Source organism: Oncorhynchus mykiss, chromosome 1 (genome assembly GCF_057628025.1).
Source record: "Oncorhynchus mykiss isolate SJ-2025 chromosome 1, ASM5762802v1, whole genome shotgun sequence".
Taxonomy (NCBI): domain Eukaryota; kingdom Metazoa; phylum Chordata; class Actinopteri; order Salmoniformes; family Salmonidae; genus Oncorhynchus; species Oncorhynchus mykiss.
The window spans coordinates 36,229,853-36,252,904 of NC_143022.1; the positions used below are offsets into that span (position 1 = coordinate 36,229,853).

The window sequence follows — 23,052 nt, forward strand, 5'->3', positions numbered from 1 at the left end:
TAAGCAACTCCAGTGTAGATTTGGCCTTGTGTTTTAAGTTTTGTCCTGGTGAAAGGTGAATTAATCTCCCAGTCTCTGGTGGAAAACAGACTGACCCAGGTTTTCCTTTAGGATTTTGCCTGTGCTTAGTTCCATTGCGTTTATTTTAAATCCTGAAAAACTCCCCAGTCCTTAACGATTACAAGCATACCCATGACATGATGCAGCCATGACTATGCTTGAAAATATGTAGTGGTACTCAGTAATGTGTTGTATTGGATTTGCCCCAAACATGACACTTTGTATTAAGGACAAGAAGTTAATTGCTTTGCCACGTTTTTTGCAGTATTACTTTAGTGCCTTGTTGCAAACAGGATGCATGTTTTGGGAATATTTTTTATTTTGTACAGGCATCCTTTTTACTCTGTCCATTAGGTTAGTATTGTGGAGTAACTAAAATGTTGTTGGTCCATGCAACCTGTGTGAATGGTTAAGCACACTTTTTCTCCTGAACGTATTTAAGCTTGCCATAACAAAGGGGTTGAATACCTATTGACTCAAGAATATGAATTTCTAAAACATTTGAAAAACATAATTCCACTTTAACATTATGGGGTATTGTGTTTAGGCCAGTGACATTTTTTAAAAATTGTTCAGGCTGTAACACAATCTCCAGAATTCAGACTTCAACGCAACAAAATTTGGAATAATTCAAGGGGTGTGAATGCTTTCTGAAGGCACTGTAAGTCTATTAAAAGTGTGCGAATTTGAGCATGTGTCATTAGGCTTAGTGAAGAGTGGGAAAAGTTGAGCCGAAGGTGTGAATTGAGCAACCCTTATTACTAGGAAACCATAAACAAAAAAGGTATATTTTCACCAAATACATAAGGAAGGAGGAAGAAATCACATGGAAAAAGTGGTAAGCAAGTTGTTAAAAAACTGGATTTTCACCAATTTATTGTGTTGAGGTTTCATGATGCTTGTATCTTAGCAATCAACTTGAAGCAGATTGTTTGCGAATTATAAATTCACCCCATGTCATCAGTTCCATTACATTATGGTTTCACAAATGGTGTTTATCCAACCGTTTGGCTATTGTAACAGCAAGGTTATAGAAGAAATCCAGCCTGTACAATTCTATGGGATGCCACAAAAGGTTTGATTAAATTATGCAACTGCATTTCCATCTGGTTTGAATCAATCTCAATAACTTCATTCATTGATAAGACAGAGGAGAATTTGCCTTCCATTGTAATCGTCCCAGTCGTTTACCGGCCAACAAGCTACGCAGTAATGATCAATTAGCTGATACAGCAACTATTGTATCTGAAACTGGGGAATTACTATCAGAACCCAAATTAATCAAACATTCTCGCTTTTATAAAGAACTGTACACTTCTGATTGTAAATCCACACCAAGCCAGACTAAGTCCTTTCTAAAATAATTAAGAACCCAAATCCATCTCAATGAACTCAAAAGAGCTTTGAATGAACAAAGGCAAATCACCTGGATGGGATGGTATTGCCCCTGAGGCGTATTCAAAATGTTTTAATCAATTACGTCCACTATTGCTCAAAATTATTAACACAGCTGTTCGCAAAGGTTCATTTGGGAGAGATGTGACTACAGCACAAATTTTGTGTCTTCCCCTATTTTTGATAAACATAGATATGGAACTGTTTTCCAGTTTTCCTGTCTCGAGACTTACTTAACCAAATTGGTCCACACGGAACAAAGCAGGATTGTTAAAAAAATGTTTATCCTTGGATAACCTACCAAAATGCATCTATAAGGACACAAGGCAAGACCCAAATGCAGACACAGGAGGCAGATGGTTGAGCTCCGATATTTATTATAGTGAAAGGGGTAGGCAAAAGGCAGGTCGGGTACAGGCGACAGTTCATAAACCAAGTCAGAGTCCAAACAGTACCAAGCGATAGGCAGGCTCGAGGTTTGGGCAGGCAGAGTGGTCAGACAGGCGGGCTCCGAGTCAGGACAGGCAAGGGTCAGAACCAGGAGGGCAAGGAAAGAGAGACTGGGAAAAGCAGGAGCTGAAACACAAAAACGCTGGTTGACTTGACAAACAAGACGAACTGGCATAGAGAGACAGGAAACACAGGGATAAATACACCGGGGATAATAAGCGACACCTGAAGGGGTTTGAGACAAGCACAAGGACAGGTGAAACAGATCAGGTTGTGACATAATCAGAAACAGCTCCTGGGGCTGTTTTAATATCTCAATGCAGAAAAAAAAAGCACTAGAGGCAGTAGACAAGGCGATCCGTTTTCTCCTTTGCAATATTTATTATCCATGGATCTCTGGCCCAGGAATTTAATAAATCGAAGGAAATAACACCAAATTACCTCAAATGTACTGACCATTTAATCTCATTAGACAGACAATATATCTCAATTGCTCCCGAATGCATTGAAGATCATAGGTGCTTACTTTTGTTTGTTTTCCTTTACATACTACATGTATTATAAAAAATATATAACTCTATAATATGATCATAAGAATCAATACTTAGTATTCATATACCTTTATTAATGCTTTTTTTGTGAGATACATCATTTTGGGACTATATAATTATTTCTACATTACACCTGTAACTTCCCTAGTATTACAATATATAATGTACAATAATATTAATGAAATATTTAACATTGCAGTGTACAAACTTAACATAATGCAAAGGTATGAAATTTAGTCTTACGGGTGGCCAAAAATAACTATCTAAAAGCTATGCCCCTAATAAACCAGGCCTCCTGAAAATAACTTATTACAATAAAAATAAAAAACAGCTGCTTGGTCAACCTGGAAAGAAAGTGAATAAAAAGCCAACTGATTGTTAAATTAACCCATGTTTGGGTAACCCGAACAACCCAACATTTTAGGTTATAAACAAAACCGGTCACATTATGCTGGCTTGCTTAGTTATGTTACATTTCTATTGGAATCCAGCCAGAGTAGGGGTATTCAAACTTCTGAGTTTAAAAAAAAAACAACATTTATTTTATCGCCTGCAACTAGCATTAAGAATGACAGCCAGGCTTGGGAAGACTGAAATATGAGACTACCTAATGCATTTATACTGGAACAACCATTTCAGTAATGTGTGCAATAAATCCAAGTAACATCTTGGATTATTTTAGAAAATGTACAGACTCATTTATATATTTGAGAAGCATAACATTAATGAATAAATCAATGTACATGCAAAAACATAGTAAGTGAACAATTCTTAAAATCAATCTGCAATAGAACATGTGGGAGATATAATAATGATGGGTGTAGTTTTGGTTCAGCTCTGATTATTAACACCAACATTAGTGTTATTTTAAACTATGTGAGTGTAGGCCCTCAAAATAAAGCTTCATGAAATATGTATTGTATATAATACAATGTTAAAGGTCATTCTGAACAGTCATTCTGATTCCCATGTAAAATAGCCTTTTGAGTGACTAAAACATGGGTTCCCAATTTCTTTTGGCCCAAGAGCCCATTTTGATATCTGATATTTGTTATTAATTAAAATACACATATACATTTTTGAAGAGCCATCCACAACAACCACAATCCATACAGTGCAAATAGCTAAATGAGAGAGCAGTAATTCACATCAATGTGCTTTGTAGATCAGTGGCGTGTATTCGTGGATGCCAAGGGAAGCCAGGCTTCCCCAAATATTTGACCAATAAATCAATTTAAATGATATAATAATAATCTCTGTTTTCATAATTTCCCGTCAATTCGCAAGTGGCTGAATCTCAACGGAGAAATCATACGAGCAAGCAAAACAGAGTCCCTTGGTCTCAGTAGGCTATGTGTAGCCCATGTATCTGATGCACAAGCAGACCAGAAGCTGTTAACATGTTGCCACCATAGCGTTTGATTGAGTGATGCCTGCAAGCATTTGGCCTCCCTTGATACAAACATTATAAAATAAGCTGAGCTCAACTGTGGGTGATCCTGTAGCAGCAAAACAACCCCCAAGGGAGGCCAGTTTGGATTTGGCTTCAGACCAATGAAATCACTTCCACTTTCAGAAAAATGTGTCTCTTTCCTAAGCCATGGATGGAGATGGGGATTTTAATTATTTCTCTGTACTATAAATTAATGTTGTGCCACTGGCATAAGACGATTGAACTTCAATGTCTAGCCTAGATGTAGCTTAGTAGGCTCACATTAACTTGTTAGCTAGCCAACTTAGCTGGTTCATTGCTACCCATGCGAGGAAGTTCTGCTATCAAGTATTTTAGTTGGTAGCCTATGACAACAAAAACTCAAAGTGTATGACAGACCCTTTGACCATTTTGCCAACATGAAAGAGAGGAGGATGTCATTGCCATTCAACAAGTCTACAAGTACCATGTCTACAAATAGGTTGAGTCAACATTTTTTATTTTACTTGCGAGCGTACACACAGACAGAAATCAGTACCATGGACAATGTTTAAGGTGGTGATGGAATAGCAGAGGCAGTGCTCCTGTTGTCTTTGTGCTGACTTGCGGTAACTCAGTGGTTCTAAATTAGTAGTTTAGTAAACTGCCAACACTAACTTGCTTGACTGTTATATAACTATTTGTATGCTAAATTTGCTTTGTGGACTTCACTGGACAAATATTGCTTTCCATTTTTGTGATAATACAAACATATGTGTAGTTAATTTTTTTCCACCACTGTGTGACTAATTTTGTTGTCATGGTCTTGTATATCACGGTAGAGTTATAAATGGGTTATAAAGCAAACGCAATTATCACAACATAGGTTGTAATATGGCTTCTTTTACTGGCTTGGCTTCCTCAGTAATATTACCCACGCACCGCTATTGATGTAGATATCAATAATAAGTGATCTCCATATAATTCTAAGTAGACACTCTTGTCCAGAGGAATTTGGGTTACGTGTCTTGCACAATGGCACCTCAGTTTTTTTTGCCTAGTGGGCTCGGGGATTCAAAACAGTGACCTTTTGATTACTGGTCCAACGCTCTTAACCGCTAGGCTACACCACTGCTGTAGTCCTTACTTCCAAGCATTTATTCAAATTGGATGTATAATCTTTGGATGCCAACACCAGTCTTACCATTGGAAGACATAGCTTGGACTGGCCTACAAAAGCCTATTCCTGCGATCCATCAAACACATAGTGTATCAGAGTGGAACAACTTTCACCTTTTTTCAATGCTGATTTTAATGTCCTTGAGAAAACAATTTTTTCCACAAACATGCTTTCAGAATTTAAACGTAATCCTTGAAGTAAACATCTTGTTTTTCAAAAACATTAAAGAGGGGTTCCTGCACTGCAGAGAAGCCCACCTGCAGGACAGACCCGAATTACGGGCCACTGAATTACTGGCCATTCACAAACACTATGTCTGCTGTCTATCCCGTCAAGCCTTCCTATGGGGGGTGATATGTGCCAGAATTAAGCCAAGGCAATCGTACCACCTTGTGGCTGTCGCCTACCATTGAACATCTGACTGACATGACATGATACAAATGCCTTACTAATGTGTACGTGACATCTGTGTGTAACTAACATATCATACCAATGCCTTACCAACGTCTGCATGACGCCTGCGGGCTAATGAAAGTCATAAGGTGCAAAGTATACATTTATATTAATTACTTTTCAACCATAAATTTTAAAACATACCATTTTTCCTGTGCCGAAAGTCGAAATACAAATGTCGGCTTGTGTATTTCCTGTTATCACTAATTGCCTGGAAAAGAATATGTCTAATCTATAGGTAGTCTTTCCCTCAACATGGTATGTTATCTTATCTCACTGTATACAGATCTAAACGCTGTATGCAGATCTAATTAATCTTAATGGTTGTACAGTCGTCTCAATTAACTGTGAAAGACCTCGGCGTTACTCTGGACCCTGATATCTCTTTTGACGAACATATCAAGACTGTTTCAAGGGCAGCTTTTTTACATCTTCGTAACATTGCAAAAATCAGAAACTGTCTGCCCAAAAATGATGCAGAAACATTAATCCACGCTTTTGTAACTTCTATGCTAGACTACTGCAATGCTCTACTTAACGGCTACCCGGATAAAGCAATAAATAAACTTCAGTTAGTGCTAAATACGGCTGCTAGAATCCAGCTGCTAGAATCCTGACTAGAACCAAAAATTATATCATATTACTCCAGTGCTAGCCTCCCTCCACTGGCTTCCTGTCAAGGCAAGGGCTGATTTCAAGGTTTTACTGCTAACCTACAAAGCATTACATGGGCTTGCTCCTACCCATCTCTCTGATTTGGTCCTGCCGTACATACCTACACGTGCGCTACGGTCACAAGACGCAGGCCTCGTAATTGTCCCTAGATATTCTAAGCAAACAGCTGGAGGAAGGGCTTTCTCCTATAGAGCTACATTTTTATGGAATGGTCTGCCTACCCATGTGAGAGACGCAGACTCAGTCTCAACCTTTAAGTCTTTACTGAAGACTCATCTCTTCAGTGGGTCATATGATTGAGTGTAGTCTGGTCCAGGAGTGTGAAGGTGAACGGAAAGGCTCTGGAGCAACGAACTGCCCTTGCTGTCTGCCTGGCCGGTTCCCCTCTTTTCACTGGGATTCTCTGCCTCTAACCCTATTACAGGGGCTGAGTCACTGGCTTACTGGTGCTCTTTCATGCCGTCCCTAGGAGGGGTGCCTCACTTGAGTGGGTTGAGTCACTGACGTGATCTTCCTGTCTAGGTTGGCGCCCCCTCTTGCGTTGTGCCGTGGCGGAGATCATTGTGGGCTATACTCGGCCTTGTCTCTGGATGGTAAGTTGGTGGTTGAAGATATCCCCCTAGTGGTGTGGGGGCTGTGCTTTGGCAAAGTGGGTGGGGTTATATCCTGCCTGTTTGGCCCTGATTAAGATACTCTTAATGATCGGCTATGAAAAGCCAACTGACATTTACTCCTGAGGTGCTGACTTGCTGCACCCTCGACAACTACTGTGATTATTATTTGACCATGCTGGTCATTTATGAACATTTGAACATCTTGGCCATGTTCTGTTATAGTCGCCACCCGGCACAGCCAGAAGAGGACTGGCCAACCCTCATAACCTGGTTCCTCTAGATTTCTTCCTAGGTTTTGGCCTTTCTAGGGAGTTTCCTAGCCACCGTGCTTCTACACCTGCATTGCTTGCTGTTTGGAGTTTTAGGCTGGGTTTCTGTACAGCACTTTGAGCTGATGTTAGAAGGGCTATATAAATAATTTTGATTTGTTGGCCAATCACACTGTTGTTAACAGTTCCCTGTAGCTTACATCACAAACCCAATAAGAGATGCGCCCATGGCTTTCAGTCGAATAGAGGAGTTTAATGCTTACCCAGAGGGTCTGTGCTATATACCTGGGATGTCCCTACCTCAATCAAGTATAAATATAAAAATAAGTTTAGTGTTAGTTAAGTGTTATAGTTTAGGGTTCAGAGTAGGAACATTTTTTATTTATTTTACCTTTATTTAACCAGGTAGGCAAGTTGAAAACAAGTTCTCATTTACAATTGCGACCTGGCCAAGATAAAGCAAAGCAGTTCGACAGATACAACAACAGAGTTACACATGGAGTAAAACAAACATACAGTCAATAATAAAGTATAAACAAGTCTATATACAATGTGAGCAAATGAGGTGAGAAGGGAGGTAAAGGCAAAAAAGGCCTTGGTGGCAAGGTAAATACAATATAGCAAGTAAAACACTGGAATGGTAGTTTTGCAATGGAAGAATGTGCAAAGTAGAAATAAAAATAATGGGGTGCAAAGGAGCAAAATAAATTAAATACAGTTGGGAAAGAGGTAGTTGATAGGGCTAAATTATAGGTGGGCTATGTACAGGTGCAGTAATCTGTGAGCTGCTCTGACAGTTGGTGCTTAAAGCTAGTGAGGGAGATAAGTGTTTCCAGTTTCAGAGATTTTTGTAGTTCGTTCCAGTCATTGGCAGCAGAGAACTGGAAAGAGAGGCGGCCAAAGAAAGAATTGGTTTTGGGGTGACTAGAGAGATATACCTGCTGGAGCGTGTGCTACAGGTGGGAGATGCTATGGTGACCAGCGAGCTGAGATAAGGGGGGACTGTACCTAGCAGGGTCTTGTAGATGACATGGAGCCAGTGGGTTTGGCGACGAGTATGAAGCGAGGGCCAGCCAACGAGAGCGTACAGGTCGCAATGGTGGGTAGTATATGGGGCTTTGGTGACAAAACGGATTGTACTGTGATAGACTGCATCCAATTTGTTGAGTAGGGTATTGGAGGCTATTTTGTAAATGACATCGCCAAAGTCGAGGATTGGTAGGATGGTCAGTTTTACAAGGGTATGTTTGGCAGCATGAGTGAAGGATGCTTTGTTGCGAAATAGGAAGCCAATTCTAGATTTTACTTTGGATTGGAGATGTTTGATATGGGTCTTGAAGGAGAGTTTACAGTCTAACCAGACACCTCAGTATTTGTAGTTGTCAAGGAACATCAAGGAATCTGGATAGCAGTTAACTTTCAGAGTGAGAGATAGGCATGGTATTTGAGAGCTCGGCGGTCACAGACGCGTTTGAGTGTCTGCCCCAGATAGTTTCCTTAGAATTACCAAGATGTCCTTGATCCAATTGAGTAGTAAATAGACTATATTTACTAGTAGAAAGAGAAGGGAGGGAAGCGCTACTAAGGTACACAATAGTACATTTTGGTAGATAGGTGCTCTTTGGTAAAAGGGGTAAATTGGTCATCAAAAAGGAGGACCAAGGCACTCTTCATATAATTGATTAAAATGCCTTTATTAGTATGGCATGTTCAATAGAAACAACGTTTTTTTTAAACCGACGCGGTTGGCTGCATGGCCTTCGTCAGGGAGTACAAAAAAAGGAATACAAGGTCCTCTATTTAACAGCTTTTCAATTAGCCCTAATTGGAAGAAGGAATGGTTACACAATTGATTGGACACACCTAGTAAGCAATACTATACATATTAAAAGATGAATACTGTAGCAATGTTATCATAATACAACTCCAAACTAGAAGTATCAGAACACTAAAAGGTAGTTCTAACCTTAAATATGACTGGGAGAGGTGTCAAGAATAAGGGGGGGGGAGCTAACCGCTAACCAAAATACAGTGGGTAGTCCGCCCAGTTCTAACTAGTGTTAACAAAGTTTACCTACGGGTGGTGTATGCCCATGGGCGACTTGTCTTGGTTCCCCCTTTTCCCACCAGCAAACCAACACCATAACCAAAAACAATACTCACAGGTGAGGACAAAGTGATATGGAGGTGCTCAAACAAAAGATGGCTCAATACATAAAGAGCGACATCGTAGGAGAGGGTGAACCAGAGCGATCTACAGACATATGGCATTTACAGAGAGATTGAGCTCTAGAGCAAACAACTGACAGGGTTTTTAAACCAAGGGAAAGGAACTGTGATTGGGTAGGAAACAGGAGGAGGTGTGTCTTCTGATTGATGATTGATTGGTGACTGATTGGGGAGTGATGATTTTCACCTGTGAGGGGAGAAGGAGAGAAAAGAACAAGGATACATACACACACACAGGATACCTGTATCCGTAACAATACCCATAGCTTGTAGGGAGGCAGGGTTGCCATGGGAAACCAAAGGGAAAGTTTTGGGATTTACAAACTACAGGCCACTAAATACCCTGGTTTAAATGAAGAAATTAATTTCAAGTCAAGCAATTCCACAGATTTTCAATTGGATTGAGGTCTGGGCTTTGGCTAGGCCATTCCATTGAAATGTTTCCCCATTAAACCACTTGAGTGTCCCCAATCACTGCCCTGGGGCATTAGGATATTTTTTTAGACCAGAGGAAAGAGTGCCTCCTATTGGCCTTCCAACACCACTTCCAGCAGCATCTGGTCTCCCATCCAGGGACTGACCAGGACCAACCATGCTTTGCTTCAGAAGCAAGCCAGCAGTGGTATGCTGCTGGCAAATATATATACTGAGATCATGTGACATATTATGTGACACTTAGAATGCACACAGGTGCACTTTATTTAGCTTATTATGTGACTTCTGAAGCTAATTGGTTACACCAGATCTTATTTAGGAGCTTCATAGCAAAGGGGGTGTTTTTATTTTTTTGAAACATGTTATTTTTGTCATTTCACTTCACCAATTTTGACTATTTTGTGTATGTCCATTACATGAAATCCAATTAAAAATCAATTTAAATTACAGGTTGTAATGCAACCAAATAGGATAGACGCCAAGGGGGATGAATGCTTTTGCAAGGCACTGTAATTGTGCACGACTTCAGTATTACTTACTAAAACAGTTCTTACACTAAGGTTTTTATTCTAAGAGAAACGTAGACTACAATTAGGTTGTGGAAATGTTAGGATTATTTTGCTCTTACGGTAGTACTGTAACATTGTACAGTGCCTGAGTGGCGCAGCAGTCTAAGACACTGCATTGCAGTGCAAACTCCGTTGCTACAGATACTGGTTCAATAACCGTGCCAACTCTGGAGACCCATGAGATGATGGTAGGCTTTTGGTTTCTCTCCCTCTAAAAACAGAAATAAGTAATTCTAAATAACAAGCTGGCTTTACTTACAAATTAGTAACAATGTCTCACCCCATGTTCAAGAATGCCCTTTTTCTCGCTCACTCTTTGTTATTTGTCCTCTTCAAAATATTGTTATTTTTTAAACAAAGCAATTATTATTATTATTAATTAATTTAGAATGATTTAAAAGCCCCTTAGATATTCTCACAGATATATTATCAACCCTGTTTTTCAAGCGTAGCAGGCTGTGAATTTTTGAATCAACGTTTCTCGGATGGGCTATTTGCAGGACAATATATATTGGTCATATTGGTCAGGGCTCCCAAGTGGCGCAGAATGGGATTGCCTTGCAGTTCTCCAGCTTTATCTGCTGAGATATCTGTGGGCGCATGAGGTTCAAGGTGTGGGGGCATGGGACAGGCCCCATTGCACAGAAGACGGACCTAGCCCATTGGGAAGGGAGGAGGAGGACCCACACGGTAGCACAGAGCAACACTTTAAAAGGCATTGCATTAATAATGGCGCTGACTAGGGAAACGTTCCAGCTGTTCTTAGTGCCTGTCTGCACGTTCAAACTAAAACAATGTAACTAATAATGGCATGAAAAATTCCCCTTAGATATGAATTCGGAGGGCAGAAATGATTAATTATTAAAGCATTAGACCGCTCACTAAAGGCGTCAGTCAGAAGTTACATTTAAAACCGAACTGGATTTAACAAAAAATGACAGGAAAAGAGCACATTTGTAAATCCCAAACTCTAAAAGTAATTGGGAAGGTATATACAAATGATTTGTGACATTGTGGTTACAATAAAGAACTTAAACAAGATGCTGTGTTTTTATTTACAGTAGTGATGAACAGCTGGAGGCATTTTGAAAACAGGTTTTCAAATACTTGTTTTTCACAAGTGTACTGTAGTACTGTAGCAGGTGTAGCCCTATTAGCAGGACAATAGACTCTTTATAGCCCGGATAGTGTAGGTGTGAACATCCCCCAATTTGCAATGTATTCAATGCTTAAGTATTCTAAAGTGTTACATTTCTAACTCAAAACAGCAGTACATTATTTCTTCATCAACAACTTTATACTTTCGTTCATAAAATAGAGAAAAAAATACAAAAAATGCAGACGTCTACCTCCAAAACCTTTATGAGATGATCAATGTATTTGATCCAGTTTATTCCCTCATTTGCAATGCAAACCGGGACGGGGGTGTGTTTTGTGTCAGTCTGCAAAAAACTCAATTTAGCCAAACAGTAGAATACCAGAAATATACATGTAAATAGGCCTAAACATAACAACATTTTGCTATAATCCTACTTTGAAGGAAACTATGTGGTCCCAGAAACACCTCTGACACAGGGTCCAGCATATATCTTGATCAAATCAAATCAAATGTATTTATATAGCTGATATCTCAAAGTGCTGTACAGAAACCCAGCCTAAAACCCCAAACAGCAAGCAATGCAGGTGTAGAAGCACGGTGGCTAGGAAAAACTCCATAGAAAGGCCAAAACCTAGGAAGAAACCTAGAGAGGAACCAGGCTATGAGGGTTGGCCAGTCCTCTTCTGGCTGTGCCGGGTGGAGATTATAACAGAACATGGCCAAGATGTTCAAATGTTCATAAATGACCAGCATGGTCAAATAATAATCACAGTAGTTGTTGAGGGTGCAGCAAGTCAGCACCTCAGGAGTAAATGCCAGTTGGCTTTTCATAGCCGATCATTAAGAGTATCTCTGCCGCTCCTGCTGTCTCTAGAGAGTTGAAAACAGCAGGCCTGGGACAGGTAGCACTTCCGGTGAACAGGTCAGGGTTTCATAGCCGCAGGCAGAACAGTTGAAACTGGAGAAGCAACACGGCCAGGTGGACTGGGGACCGCAAGGAGTCCTCATGCCAGGTAGTCCTGAGGCATGGTCCTAGGGCTCAGGTCCTCCAAGAGAAAGAGAGAAAGAGAGAATTAGAGAGAGCATACTTCAATTCACACAGGACACCGGATAAGACAGGAGAAGTACTCCAGATACAACAGACTGACCCTAACCCCCCGACACATAAACTACTGCAGCATAAATACTGGAGGCTGAGACAGGAGGGGTAAGGAGACACTGTGGCCCCATCCGATGATACCGATGATACTGAGGTGCAGCAAGTCAGCACCTCAGGAGTAAATGTCAGTTGGCTTTTCATAGCCGATCATTAAGAGTATCTTAATCAGGGCCAAACAGGCAGGATATAACCCCACCCACTTTGCCAAAGCACAGCCCCCACACCACTAGAGGGATATCTTCAACCACCAACTTACCATCCTTAGACAAGGTTGAGTATAGCCCACAAAGATCTCCGCCACGGCACAACCCAAGGGGGGGTGCCAACCCGGACAGGAAGATCACATCATTGACTCAACCCACTCAAGTGACGCACCCCTCCTAGGGACGGCATGGAAGAGCACCAGTAAGCCAGTGACTTAGCCCCTGAAATAGGGTTAGAGGCAGAGAATCCCAGTGGCAACAGGGGAACCGGCTAGGCAGAGACAGCAAGGGCGGTTCGTTGCTCCAGAGCCTTTCCGTTCACCTTCACACTCCTGGGCCAGACTACACTCAATTATATGACCCACTGAAGAGATGAGTCTTCAGTAAAGATGATGATTTCTTCCTCAAAGAAATCTCGAGCCATGATCCCTGAAAAAGGAGGCAACAGTAAATTTTTGTGGAACAAATAGCAGTCCCTGAAGTGTAGGCTACAATATTTTATGTACCTTTTGCTTTGTATAGCCGAACTTACTGTCAACAATTAAACTTCGGCCTGTTCCCTGGCGAGAAATTGCCCCCCATACATGGAGTTTGAGCAGATGCTTGAGACTCGGCTTGCTTGAACTTCTTCCTTTTTTTCTGTAGCAATTTTGAGCAAATTGCTCAGGGGCCACGGTTGATTAGTCTGGGAAGATGACGTCAAGACGTTTCGCCAGCTTTGATCCATGCCTGGGCCTGCAGACACACATTTCTTTGTTTGTCAGATGAATCATTGGGTCGAAACTACAGAACAGTACAAAACAAGAAAACACACATGCATGGTTATTGTTCTCAGAATTTATATATTTATATGTATAATATCTCTTACTGAGACTTCCCATTAGTCCATGCAAATTTCTTCAACCGTCTTGACTGTGATTAGATCAATGTTGATGTGCCATGATGCCAGCAGATTACAGATGGTCTTTGCCGATCGCTCATCATCTTCATTCATCAGTGAGTCGATGGCTTGAATTGTCCTGCTGGAAATGGAATACAACGTAAAAATGAGCAGCATACAGTAAAGACCAGCAATCAATTTATTTAAGCATTATTTTTAGCATTATTAGGCCTACTTTACAGTATTGTCACCTACTGTAACTGTTAATTTTCCTGAGCTTTCGCGTTCGACGTAACACAGGCATCTGATGGTGTTTGCGAATAGCACTGTCCATGACCAAAATCCCCAAGTCTACGAGTATTTAAAAAATAAAATTTTCCAGTAGATTTTCCGTTCCTCCTGAAAGCCCTAGTCTGCTCACTTAAATGAATAGAAATCATGGTCATGGTGATACAGTATGTTGTTACAGCATAATCAAATTGAGGACAATCGGTGATCTGCTGTATAGTTATAGCCTATTTTAACCTGAAAGTCACACCTATCCAGGACTCGTCACCTCGCCCCAATCCTCTAAATTGTATTATTGATGGAGAGCCATATAGATTGCAAAATAGTTGGGAAGAGATTCCATGGCACATGGTTTATGAATTGACACTCAATTCTCCATTCCTCCTGAAAGCCCTAACAGTCAAATGCATTCTCTGCATTGCTACAGATGCTGGTTTGAAACCTGTGCCAGCCGCGACCGGGAGACCCATGAGGCAACGCACAGTTAGCCCAGTGTCAACCGGATTAGGGGACGGTTTGGCCAGCCGGGATGTCCTTGTCCAAAACCCAACAGATGGAGAAAACCTACACCAGTCGAGCAATTCATTTCAGCGATAATCTTCATTTTAATTTGACATTACAAAACAACAAGAGGGCTTAATTGGAGTCTATTTCTTCAGAGCCTAGACCTATATAAAATAACTTAAATGGCTGAGGCTATGAGGCTTAACAACCTTAACAGCCTCTTAGAAGTAGGATATTTACTTCTTAGGCCTACTTACAATTGCAACTGGTCAAAAATGTAGCATCCTACATAAAACAATTATTTAAAGGAAAAAAGTCTGTCTGTGTCAGGATAGCCTGCTCTTGTAACGACAGAACAAACAGAACATATCAATATCCCTGGATAACCTCTCACAATAATATTAGAATTGACTAAATACAGTCATAAAGGCCACTAAGTTACTTATTCAATGAGAAAATGTGGATTTCCCTTCACAATCTTGGGGATGTTGGGTTTGATGGATAGATGTGATTTTGATTTGCAGGCAGTCCTCAATTGACTTATGTGAAAGCCGCTTTCTGTCGTGAGTCTACATTGCATTCATATAGGAAAATGAGGACTCACATTGTAAGCACATAAAATGCAAGTTTCTTTGCTGTGCTGTAGTCCTCTGAGCATGCCACCCGTAATGAACACAGGGACTCAACACTCCTGAGCGCATCCCTGATTTGGCTCGATGTCTGGAATTCAATCAGCAGTTTGAATTGTGGCCACATCCAGCGAGGGTATAGTTTTCTTAGCAAGGGAGGAGTATTCTCCACCTGGGCGGACTGTGAGAGGATCAGGTACAAACGCAATGATATCCTTGGGCATGCTGCAGTCTTCAAATCTGAAGGATAAATTGTCCCTCAGCTGCTTGATGGAATCTTCCATCACCTCACCATGTTGTTGTTATGTTGTGTTGCTACCATGCTTTGTTGTCATGTGTTGCTGCCTTGATATGTTTGTCATGGCTCTCGTCAGAATGAGGATCAGACCAAAGCACAGCGTGGTAAGTGTTCATGATATTTTATTACTCAGAAACATTCGAACAAAATAAAAGTGAAAAAAACGAAACAGTTCTGTCAGGTGCTGACACTAAACAGAAACTAACTACCCACAAAACTCAGGTGGGAAAAAGGCTGCCTAAGTATGATTCCCAATCAGAGACAAAGATAGACAGCTGCCTCTGATTGGAACCACACTCGGCCAAAAACAAAGAAATAGAAAACAAAGAAATAAAGAACCTAGAATGCCCACCCTAGTCACACCCTGGCCTAACCAAAATAGAGAATAAAAGCCTCTCTATGGCCAGGGCGTGAGGGTCCGGGTGGACATCCCTTCACGGCGGCGGCTCCGGTGCGGGACATAGACCCCCTCCGCCCGCAGATCCCTCCGCTTTGGTGGCGGTCCTGGTGCATGGACCTTCGCTGGAGGAACCGGGCCGCAGATCATCACCAGAGGAACCGGACCGCCGATCGTCGCCGGAGGCTCCGGACCGGGGACCGTCGCCAGCGGCTCCGGATCGGGGACCATCGCCAGCGGCTCCGGACTCACCAGGCTGGGGAGACACACTGCAGGACTGGTGCGTGGAGCAGGCACAGGACTCACCAGACTGGGGAGACACACAGGAGGCCTGGTCCGTGGAGCAGGCACAGGACTCACCGGGCTGGAGAGACACACTGGAGCCCTGGTTCGTGGAGCAAGCATAACCCGTCCTGGCTGGATACCCACTTCAATCCAGCAAGTGCGGGGCACCAGCACAGGACGCACTGGGCTGTGAAAGCACACTGGAGGTCTGGAGCTTAGAGCTAGCACAACCCCTCCTGGCTGAATCACCACTTTAGCCCGGCACATACGAGGCGCAGGTCGCACTGGACTGTGCAGGCGCACTGGAGACACCTTGCGCAGAGCTGGCGCACTACTTGAAAGCAGCTCTAGTCTTTAGCCCGGTGCGGTTGTTGCCTGTAATCCATAGCTTCTGGTTGGGATATGTACGTACGTTCACTGGCCGTGCAGTCATTAGTAAACAGGGAGTACAGGAGGGGACAGAGCACGCACCCATGAGGGCGTGGTGAGGATCAGCGTGGCAGATGTGTTGTTACCTACCCCTACCACCTGGGGGCGGCCCGTCAGGAAGTCTAGGATCCAGTTGCTGAGTGAGGTGTTTAGTCCCAGGATCCTTAGCTTAGTGATGAGCTTTGAGGGCATTATGGTGTTGAATGCTGAGCTGTAGTCAATGAATCGCATTCTCAAATATGTGTTCCTTTTGTCCAGGTGGGAAAGGGCAGTGTGGAGTGCAAAAGAGATCGCACCATCTATTGGTGAGGAATGCAAATTGGAGTGGATCTAGAGTTTCTGGGATAATGGTGTTGATGTGAGCCATGACCAGCCTTTCAAAGCATTTCATGGCTACAAACGTGAGTGCTACGGGTCGGTAGTAATTTAGGTAGGTTACCTTAGTGTTCTTGGGCACAGGGACTATGGTGGTCTGCATGAAACATGTTGGTATTACAGACTCAGACAGGGAGTGTGGGCTTATATCTGAGTGTAGGCCTACATTGCAGTGGTGGTTCCGTGGTTTTCTGTAAAAATGTTTTACATGTAAGAGAAGGGATTAAGACCGCGTAAAAACTTTCTGTACCTTTTTTCAACACTGTTTTAGATTCAATTGGTTTTATTGTCAATGATAAAGGCTCAGTTTACTTTAGGTAATATATTTAAATAAGTGATGTCATGATAAAATGTGTTAGTGTTAATATTTGTTAGAAAATAGTGTTTAACAGTTTGCTTTCTTGATGCTAACCAAATTTTGCTGAACCAACTAGCCTAGTTAGCTCTAGGCTAGTTGGTTCAGTCAATGTTAGCATACATATTAGTGGTTAAAAATGTAATGGTTATAGCATAATTTCGCATAGGCCTCCAGTAATTTATAGTTAAAAATGTTTTGACACTCATAGTACAGTGAGTTTATATATAATGTGAATGTGTAGATGTCTGGTGAGTTTAGGTTTGGATGAACGAGCAAACGAGACTGCCATGGGCAAGTCTCTGGACGGGTACCAGGAATGGTGGGAGGACAATCTGAAGGTAATTATCTTTGCACACAACAGCAGCGTCCAGGCCTCCAGAGTACTTACCCTATCGCCTGCTGTACGGATGGGAGCCGCAGCTGTTCACTGAGGTAAACAATGCAATTGTATAAAAACATATGGCATATACTATTGCATAAAAAAGTTGTAATATACTTAGTCTTTGTCTATTGCTATTTTTATTTAATGTACTTTGAGATCACTGAAACTCCATCTGTTGTGGTGGAAGTTGTCGAACCAGATCAGAATGCCTTCAAGGACCACCTTCAGGCAAGGGCTGAGAAGGATGTGGAGAGTTTTGACCTGGTAAAAATGATTGTCTGCTGTTAATTTATTATCTGGTCCTCTAGAGATATGTAAGAGATGTATTTGTAATAATATGAAATATAATTGCATTTATTTCTATTATCAATCAAGGTGAGACATGGACAAGGCGCAAGAGAAACAGAAGGAGAGCCACCGGAGGAGAATCAAGTGGAACAAGTGCTTCGACAACCGGGCGAATGACTTGGCTTGGAAGAAGGACGAAAGGAAGGCGAGACCTGGGAAACTGCTCTTTCGCTCCTAGCTGGGGTCACCATCCGTTTAGGTGAATATAAAATACTCAGATGATAACTATTTGCATTTGCCTCCTCATGGTGGGTGGCATTGCCATGCTGTCAGCAGTATCATTACTGGCCCACGGGTTTCTCCAAGTAATCAATCTCAACCAATGGGTCAAGTTAAAACCTCTTTGGGATAGGTGGGGCGCTACATCCGGTGAAATTGTTTTAGGTCAGGTAGTATCACCACTTTATTTTAAGAATGTGAAGAATGATTTATTTCAGCTTTTATTTCTTTCATCACATTCCCAGTGGGTCAAAAGTTAACATACACTCAATTAGTATTTGGTAGCATTAAATTGTTTAATTTGGGTCAAATGTTTCAGGTAGCTTTCCACAAGCTTCCCACAATAAGTTGGGTGACTTTTGGACCATTCCTCCTGACAGAGCTGGTGTAACTGAGTCAGGTTTGTAGGCCTCATTACTCGCACAAGCTTTTTCAGTTCTGCCCACACATTTTCTATAGGATTGAGGTCAGTGCTTTATGATGGCCACTCCAATACCTTGCCTTTGTTATCCTTAATTAAGCCATTTTGCCACAACTTTGGAAGCATGCTTGGGGTCATTGTCCATTTGGAAGACCCAAGCTTTAACTTCATGACTGATGTCTTGAGATGAAATAGCCTGATTCAATGCGATTCTCCTGAATAAAAAGTTGTTATCTGTTAAACTGTTTGGTTTATGCATTGACCCATACCGATTCTAGATTTCTGGTCTTTTGCGGTGAGCATAACCTACCACTAATATTCTACATTGCGGAGCATTTAATAAACCTTTTCCTGTGATGTTGAGGCTGAGCAAGACCTTTGATAGGCTTGTAGACTATGCGGAAATAATTGTGGAGTTAATAATTGTGGTAGCCTAGATCGCTTTATATATTCTGGTCCATTATTTTTTCTGAGGATAAGCAAACAAGAGGTAGCATATGCTTTTTGCCTGACTCCATAACAGGGGTTAGGCCTATATCCTCAATTAGCCCCTCGATTTGAGTCCTTCTTTTAACCATAAGACATCTCCACAGAAATGTATAGCCTAAGGATTGCATGGTGACTGATTGTGTCTGTTAAACTGGTAAACTGGGAACTCTGGGTAAAAAACAAGGTAAAATCACGTCATCAGCGATTTTCAGGGCAAAGAAAGAATGCCAGAGTTTCTGAATTGGAATTCTGAGTTGGATGACCTTTCAAAAAAAAATCATCCCAGTCTGAGCCCGTTTTTTTTTTAGTTTCCAGTTGTCTTGAACGCACTGAAGTCGGAAGTCGGAGTTGAATTCCCCACTAGAGACCTAGGCTACCTCTTATTTTTTAATTGGGCTACCTCCAACAAAGAAGCCCTTGTCTATATTGATGTGAGAAATAGGCATCATCTACACAGTAATGGTGGCTGGCTGCGATATCAACTAGCCTAATAATTTTTGTAATAATGTGATATGCCTACTTTAGCTAAATCAACAAATAAAATTGATTAATCTGGCAATTAAAATATTTTTTACAAAATCATGTACATGCGTTCATGGTGAGATCATTAATAATAAACTAAACAGACACTTAAACTAACACTAACCCTTAACACATCTAGACGTTTTTAAGCAGTTCAACTGGCACAGGATGTGAACACTATGTCATGGGTCTGTGTCGTTAACGCGTTGGCAGTTTGATGCTGTAGAAAAAAATTGGCTCCATGGACATCCATGTTAATTCATGGTGGTATTTTATGGCGCTAGGAAGACATTAGGTGACTTGGTAAGACTTATCAGTAGCTTCACGAGGCTTAATTCTGGCACTTATCACCCCCCAAACCTCCCCTCTCTGCACCGCTGCTTTGTTTCACAGGCAACATCACAACAGCAGATATTTGACAAGGCAGTCTGCGTGTGTGTGACAGGCTGGCTGGCCGCATCGGGGGCAGATACGATTTGTTTTTGTGATTACCGCATTGTTATTTTTCTCTGTTCGCTGCCATTTCCGGGCCGTAGAGTGGATAGCAGCTCAAGTCAGATTTCATGGTGATGTTGAGTACGTGTATCTGATTTGGCTAGGTCGCGGCCAGGAGCATCTTTAACAGCGTGGGAGTAGGATAGAGGGAGGGAAAGAGAGAGAAATCGGTTGTCCGTATTGCGTCCGTCTGTCGCGCTCCGCGGTTGTGAATGGACTGCGCTCCCTCAGTGTTTATCTGCAGTCACTTCGAGTCGTTTCTGGAGGAAGATGGCGGACAGGGATGAGATGTTCTCACTCTCCACCTTCCACTCCCTCTCTCCTCCAGGCTGCAGGTAAGACATCAAACCCGCAGACGGAGCAATGAAGGGTGGCTGGGCATAGCTGGTAGGCTATCCTCGAGCGCTCAATACTGAAGGGAGGAGGTGATACAGGCGGATGTGCTGAGGATGGGGTGAACCGTTAGTATGTTTGCCAGTTTTGTTGATATTACCGCATTGTATTATTATCAACATGAGACATATAGGACTATTGAATGCTGATGATGCTGCTCTACGTCGTTATATAGGTGCATTTTCTAAACGAACTCACATCAAGCGAGAGACAAAAACATAAGCAACCAACACAGCATCAGCTACGCGCTGCACGTAGCTTGATTTGAGTTCGTTTTGAAAATACCCTTGAACTATACACAACACAACTGCCTTTAAGAGCAAAGGGGAGAGAGTAGGAATGTTCACAGAGAGGACAAGATATAGATTTTTGGCGGTCATGTCGTTTGCCCGCCTGGCTGGCGCATTCTCTAGCTCAGATTCAATTACCTCAGAGGCGGAGAGAATGAGGCCCACGCCCTGTTGAGACAAACATAGCCCGAAATGGGTGCTGTGAGCTCAGTTACAATAGGCTATAAGATTACACTTTTCCTTTAACATCAATAGCCACAAAACGTGTATCCACCTATTGTTGATTGGATAGTTTAACACTTCAGGTCTGTGTTTGGGGTGGTGGGGTGCTGCTTGAAAACACGTGAACCCTACAGGGCTGGTCATTATTTTGCTATAACATATTAAAATAAGCATATACAATCCTTATCTAAACCCCAACCCCAAAACATTCCAAGTAAATGACAGAAACCAAAAATATATATTTTCATTGTTTATTCAACAAAAGTGGTTTATTTAACAGAATTTCAGATTTGATGTGTGCAAAAATATGTGAACCCCTTCAGTCAATAGCTTGTGGCACCTCCATTAGCAGTGATAACTTGGAGTAAAGTCTCCTATAGCCAGTAATCAGTCCCTGACATCTGTTTTGAGGAATTTTTGCCCAGTCCTTACAGAGCTCAGCCAAGTGAGTGAGGTTTGAGGGGTGTCTGGCATGAACTGCACGCTTCAGGTCCTGCCACAGCATCTCGATTGGATTTAGGTCAGGACTTTGACTTGGCCAATCCAAAACACAAATAGTCTTTCTCCTGAGCCATTCTTTAGTAGATTTCCTTGAATGCTTTGACTCATTGCCTTGTAGGAAGACCCATTTTCGTCCCAGCTGATGGCTTGATGTTCTGTTCAAGAATCTCCTGGTACACCTCAGAATTCATGGTTCCCTTAATGATGTGGATCATCCAAGTCCAGAGGAGGAAAAGCAGCCCCAGATCTTGACATTCCCACCACAATGCTTGACTGTTGGGATAAGGTTATTTTGGTGATAGGCAGTGTTTTCGCCACCAAAAAGGTCAATTGGACTCTGGCAGTTAAGACGACCAGTTTGTTTCTTTTTTGACAGCAGAGGCTTCTTCCTAACAACCCTCCCATTTTGATTCAGTGTTTTTCTTGTTGAAGAATGCACAGTTACCTGAGATGCAGCAAGGGAGGTCTGCAAATCTGTAAATTATATGTTTGGGTTGGCTTTTACCTGATTTATTATTGTTCTTGTGACTCTTGGGGATATTTTGGAAGGGAGTCCACTTCTAGACTGAGTTGCTGTCATGTTAAATGCTCTCCATTTGTAAATTATTAGCCTCACAGTGGACTGAGCTCAAACCTTTTTTGAGATGATTTTATAGCCTTCCCCAGACCGATGTGCTCTCATTTCCCTCGTCCTGATGTCCTCTGGGATCTCCTTTCCTCTCAGCATGGTGTGCTTTGCATTCACCTGAATGGGTAACACCAAACTGACCAGAGCTGTGTTCGAATACTCATACTAACCATACTATTTGTGACGTAAATGTTGTATATAGTATGCTTATTGGTCATAGTCTGGATATAGTTCGTATACCAAAAGTTCCCGGATGACATACTAAATTAGCCAAAATACAAAGTATACATGTAGTGGACACTATTTCTATGCTTTCAGGGACCATAATGCAATTCTTCAGAAAATGGGCGTGGCATAACTTTTCAGATTTGAAGAAAATGGCGGAAAATATGCACGTGAAGTCCGTCGAGAGCGGATACAAATTCTTGCTTTAACTAATTATGACAAATGTTAAGAAAATGTTGAAACATTTAATCAAGTAATGCCTTTTCAAATAAGTCATGTTACACAATATGTTGGCTGAATATTTGTTAGCTACGCTAGCTATCCTTATGAACCGCATAGCATTACAGCAGTATGTACCGGTATGTTAGCTAGTTACCTAACGTTAGTTGGCTACTAATACATTAAACTTGCCAGGCAGTACATTAACTACAGTTGAAGTCGCATGTTTACATACACCTTAGACAAATACATTTAAACTCAGTTTTTCACAGTTCCTGACTAGTAAGAATTCCCCATCTTAGGTCAGTTAGGATCACCACTTTATTTTAAGAATGTGAAATGTCAGAATAATAGTAGAGAGAATTATTTTTATTTCTTTCATCACTTTCCCAGTGGGTCAGAAGTTTACATACACTCAATTAGTATTTGGTAGCATTGCCTTAAAATTGTTTAACTTGTGTCAAACGTTTCAGGTAGGCTTCCACAATTTTCCCACAATAACT

The 23,052-nt window shown here is 41.7% G+C and overlaps 1 protein-coding gene across 1 annotated transcript in view; it reads left to right on the forward strand.

Annotated features, from left to right (window-relative positions):
- Positions 1 to 19,712: 19,712 nt before the first annotated feature.
- Positions 19,713 to 23,052, forward strand: part of LOC110521947 (C-Jun-amino-terminal kinase-interacting protein 2) — a 44,636-nt gene continuing 41,296 nt past the window's right edge. The window contains exon 1 of the mRNA XM_021599925.3: positions 19,713 to 20,406. Coding sequence (XP_021455600.3) covers positions 20,342 to 20,406 — 65 coding nt within the window. The 5' untranslated portion in view covers positions 19,713 to 20,341. The remainder of the gene's footprint in view (positions 20,407 to 23,052) is intronic.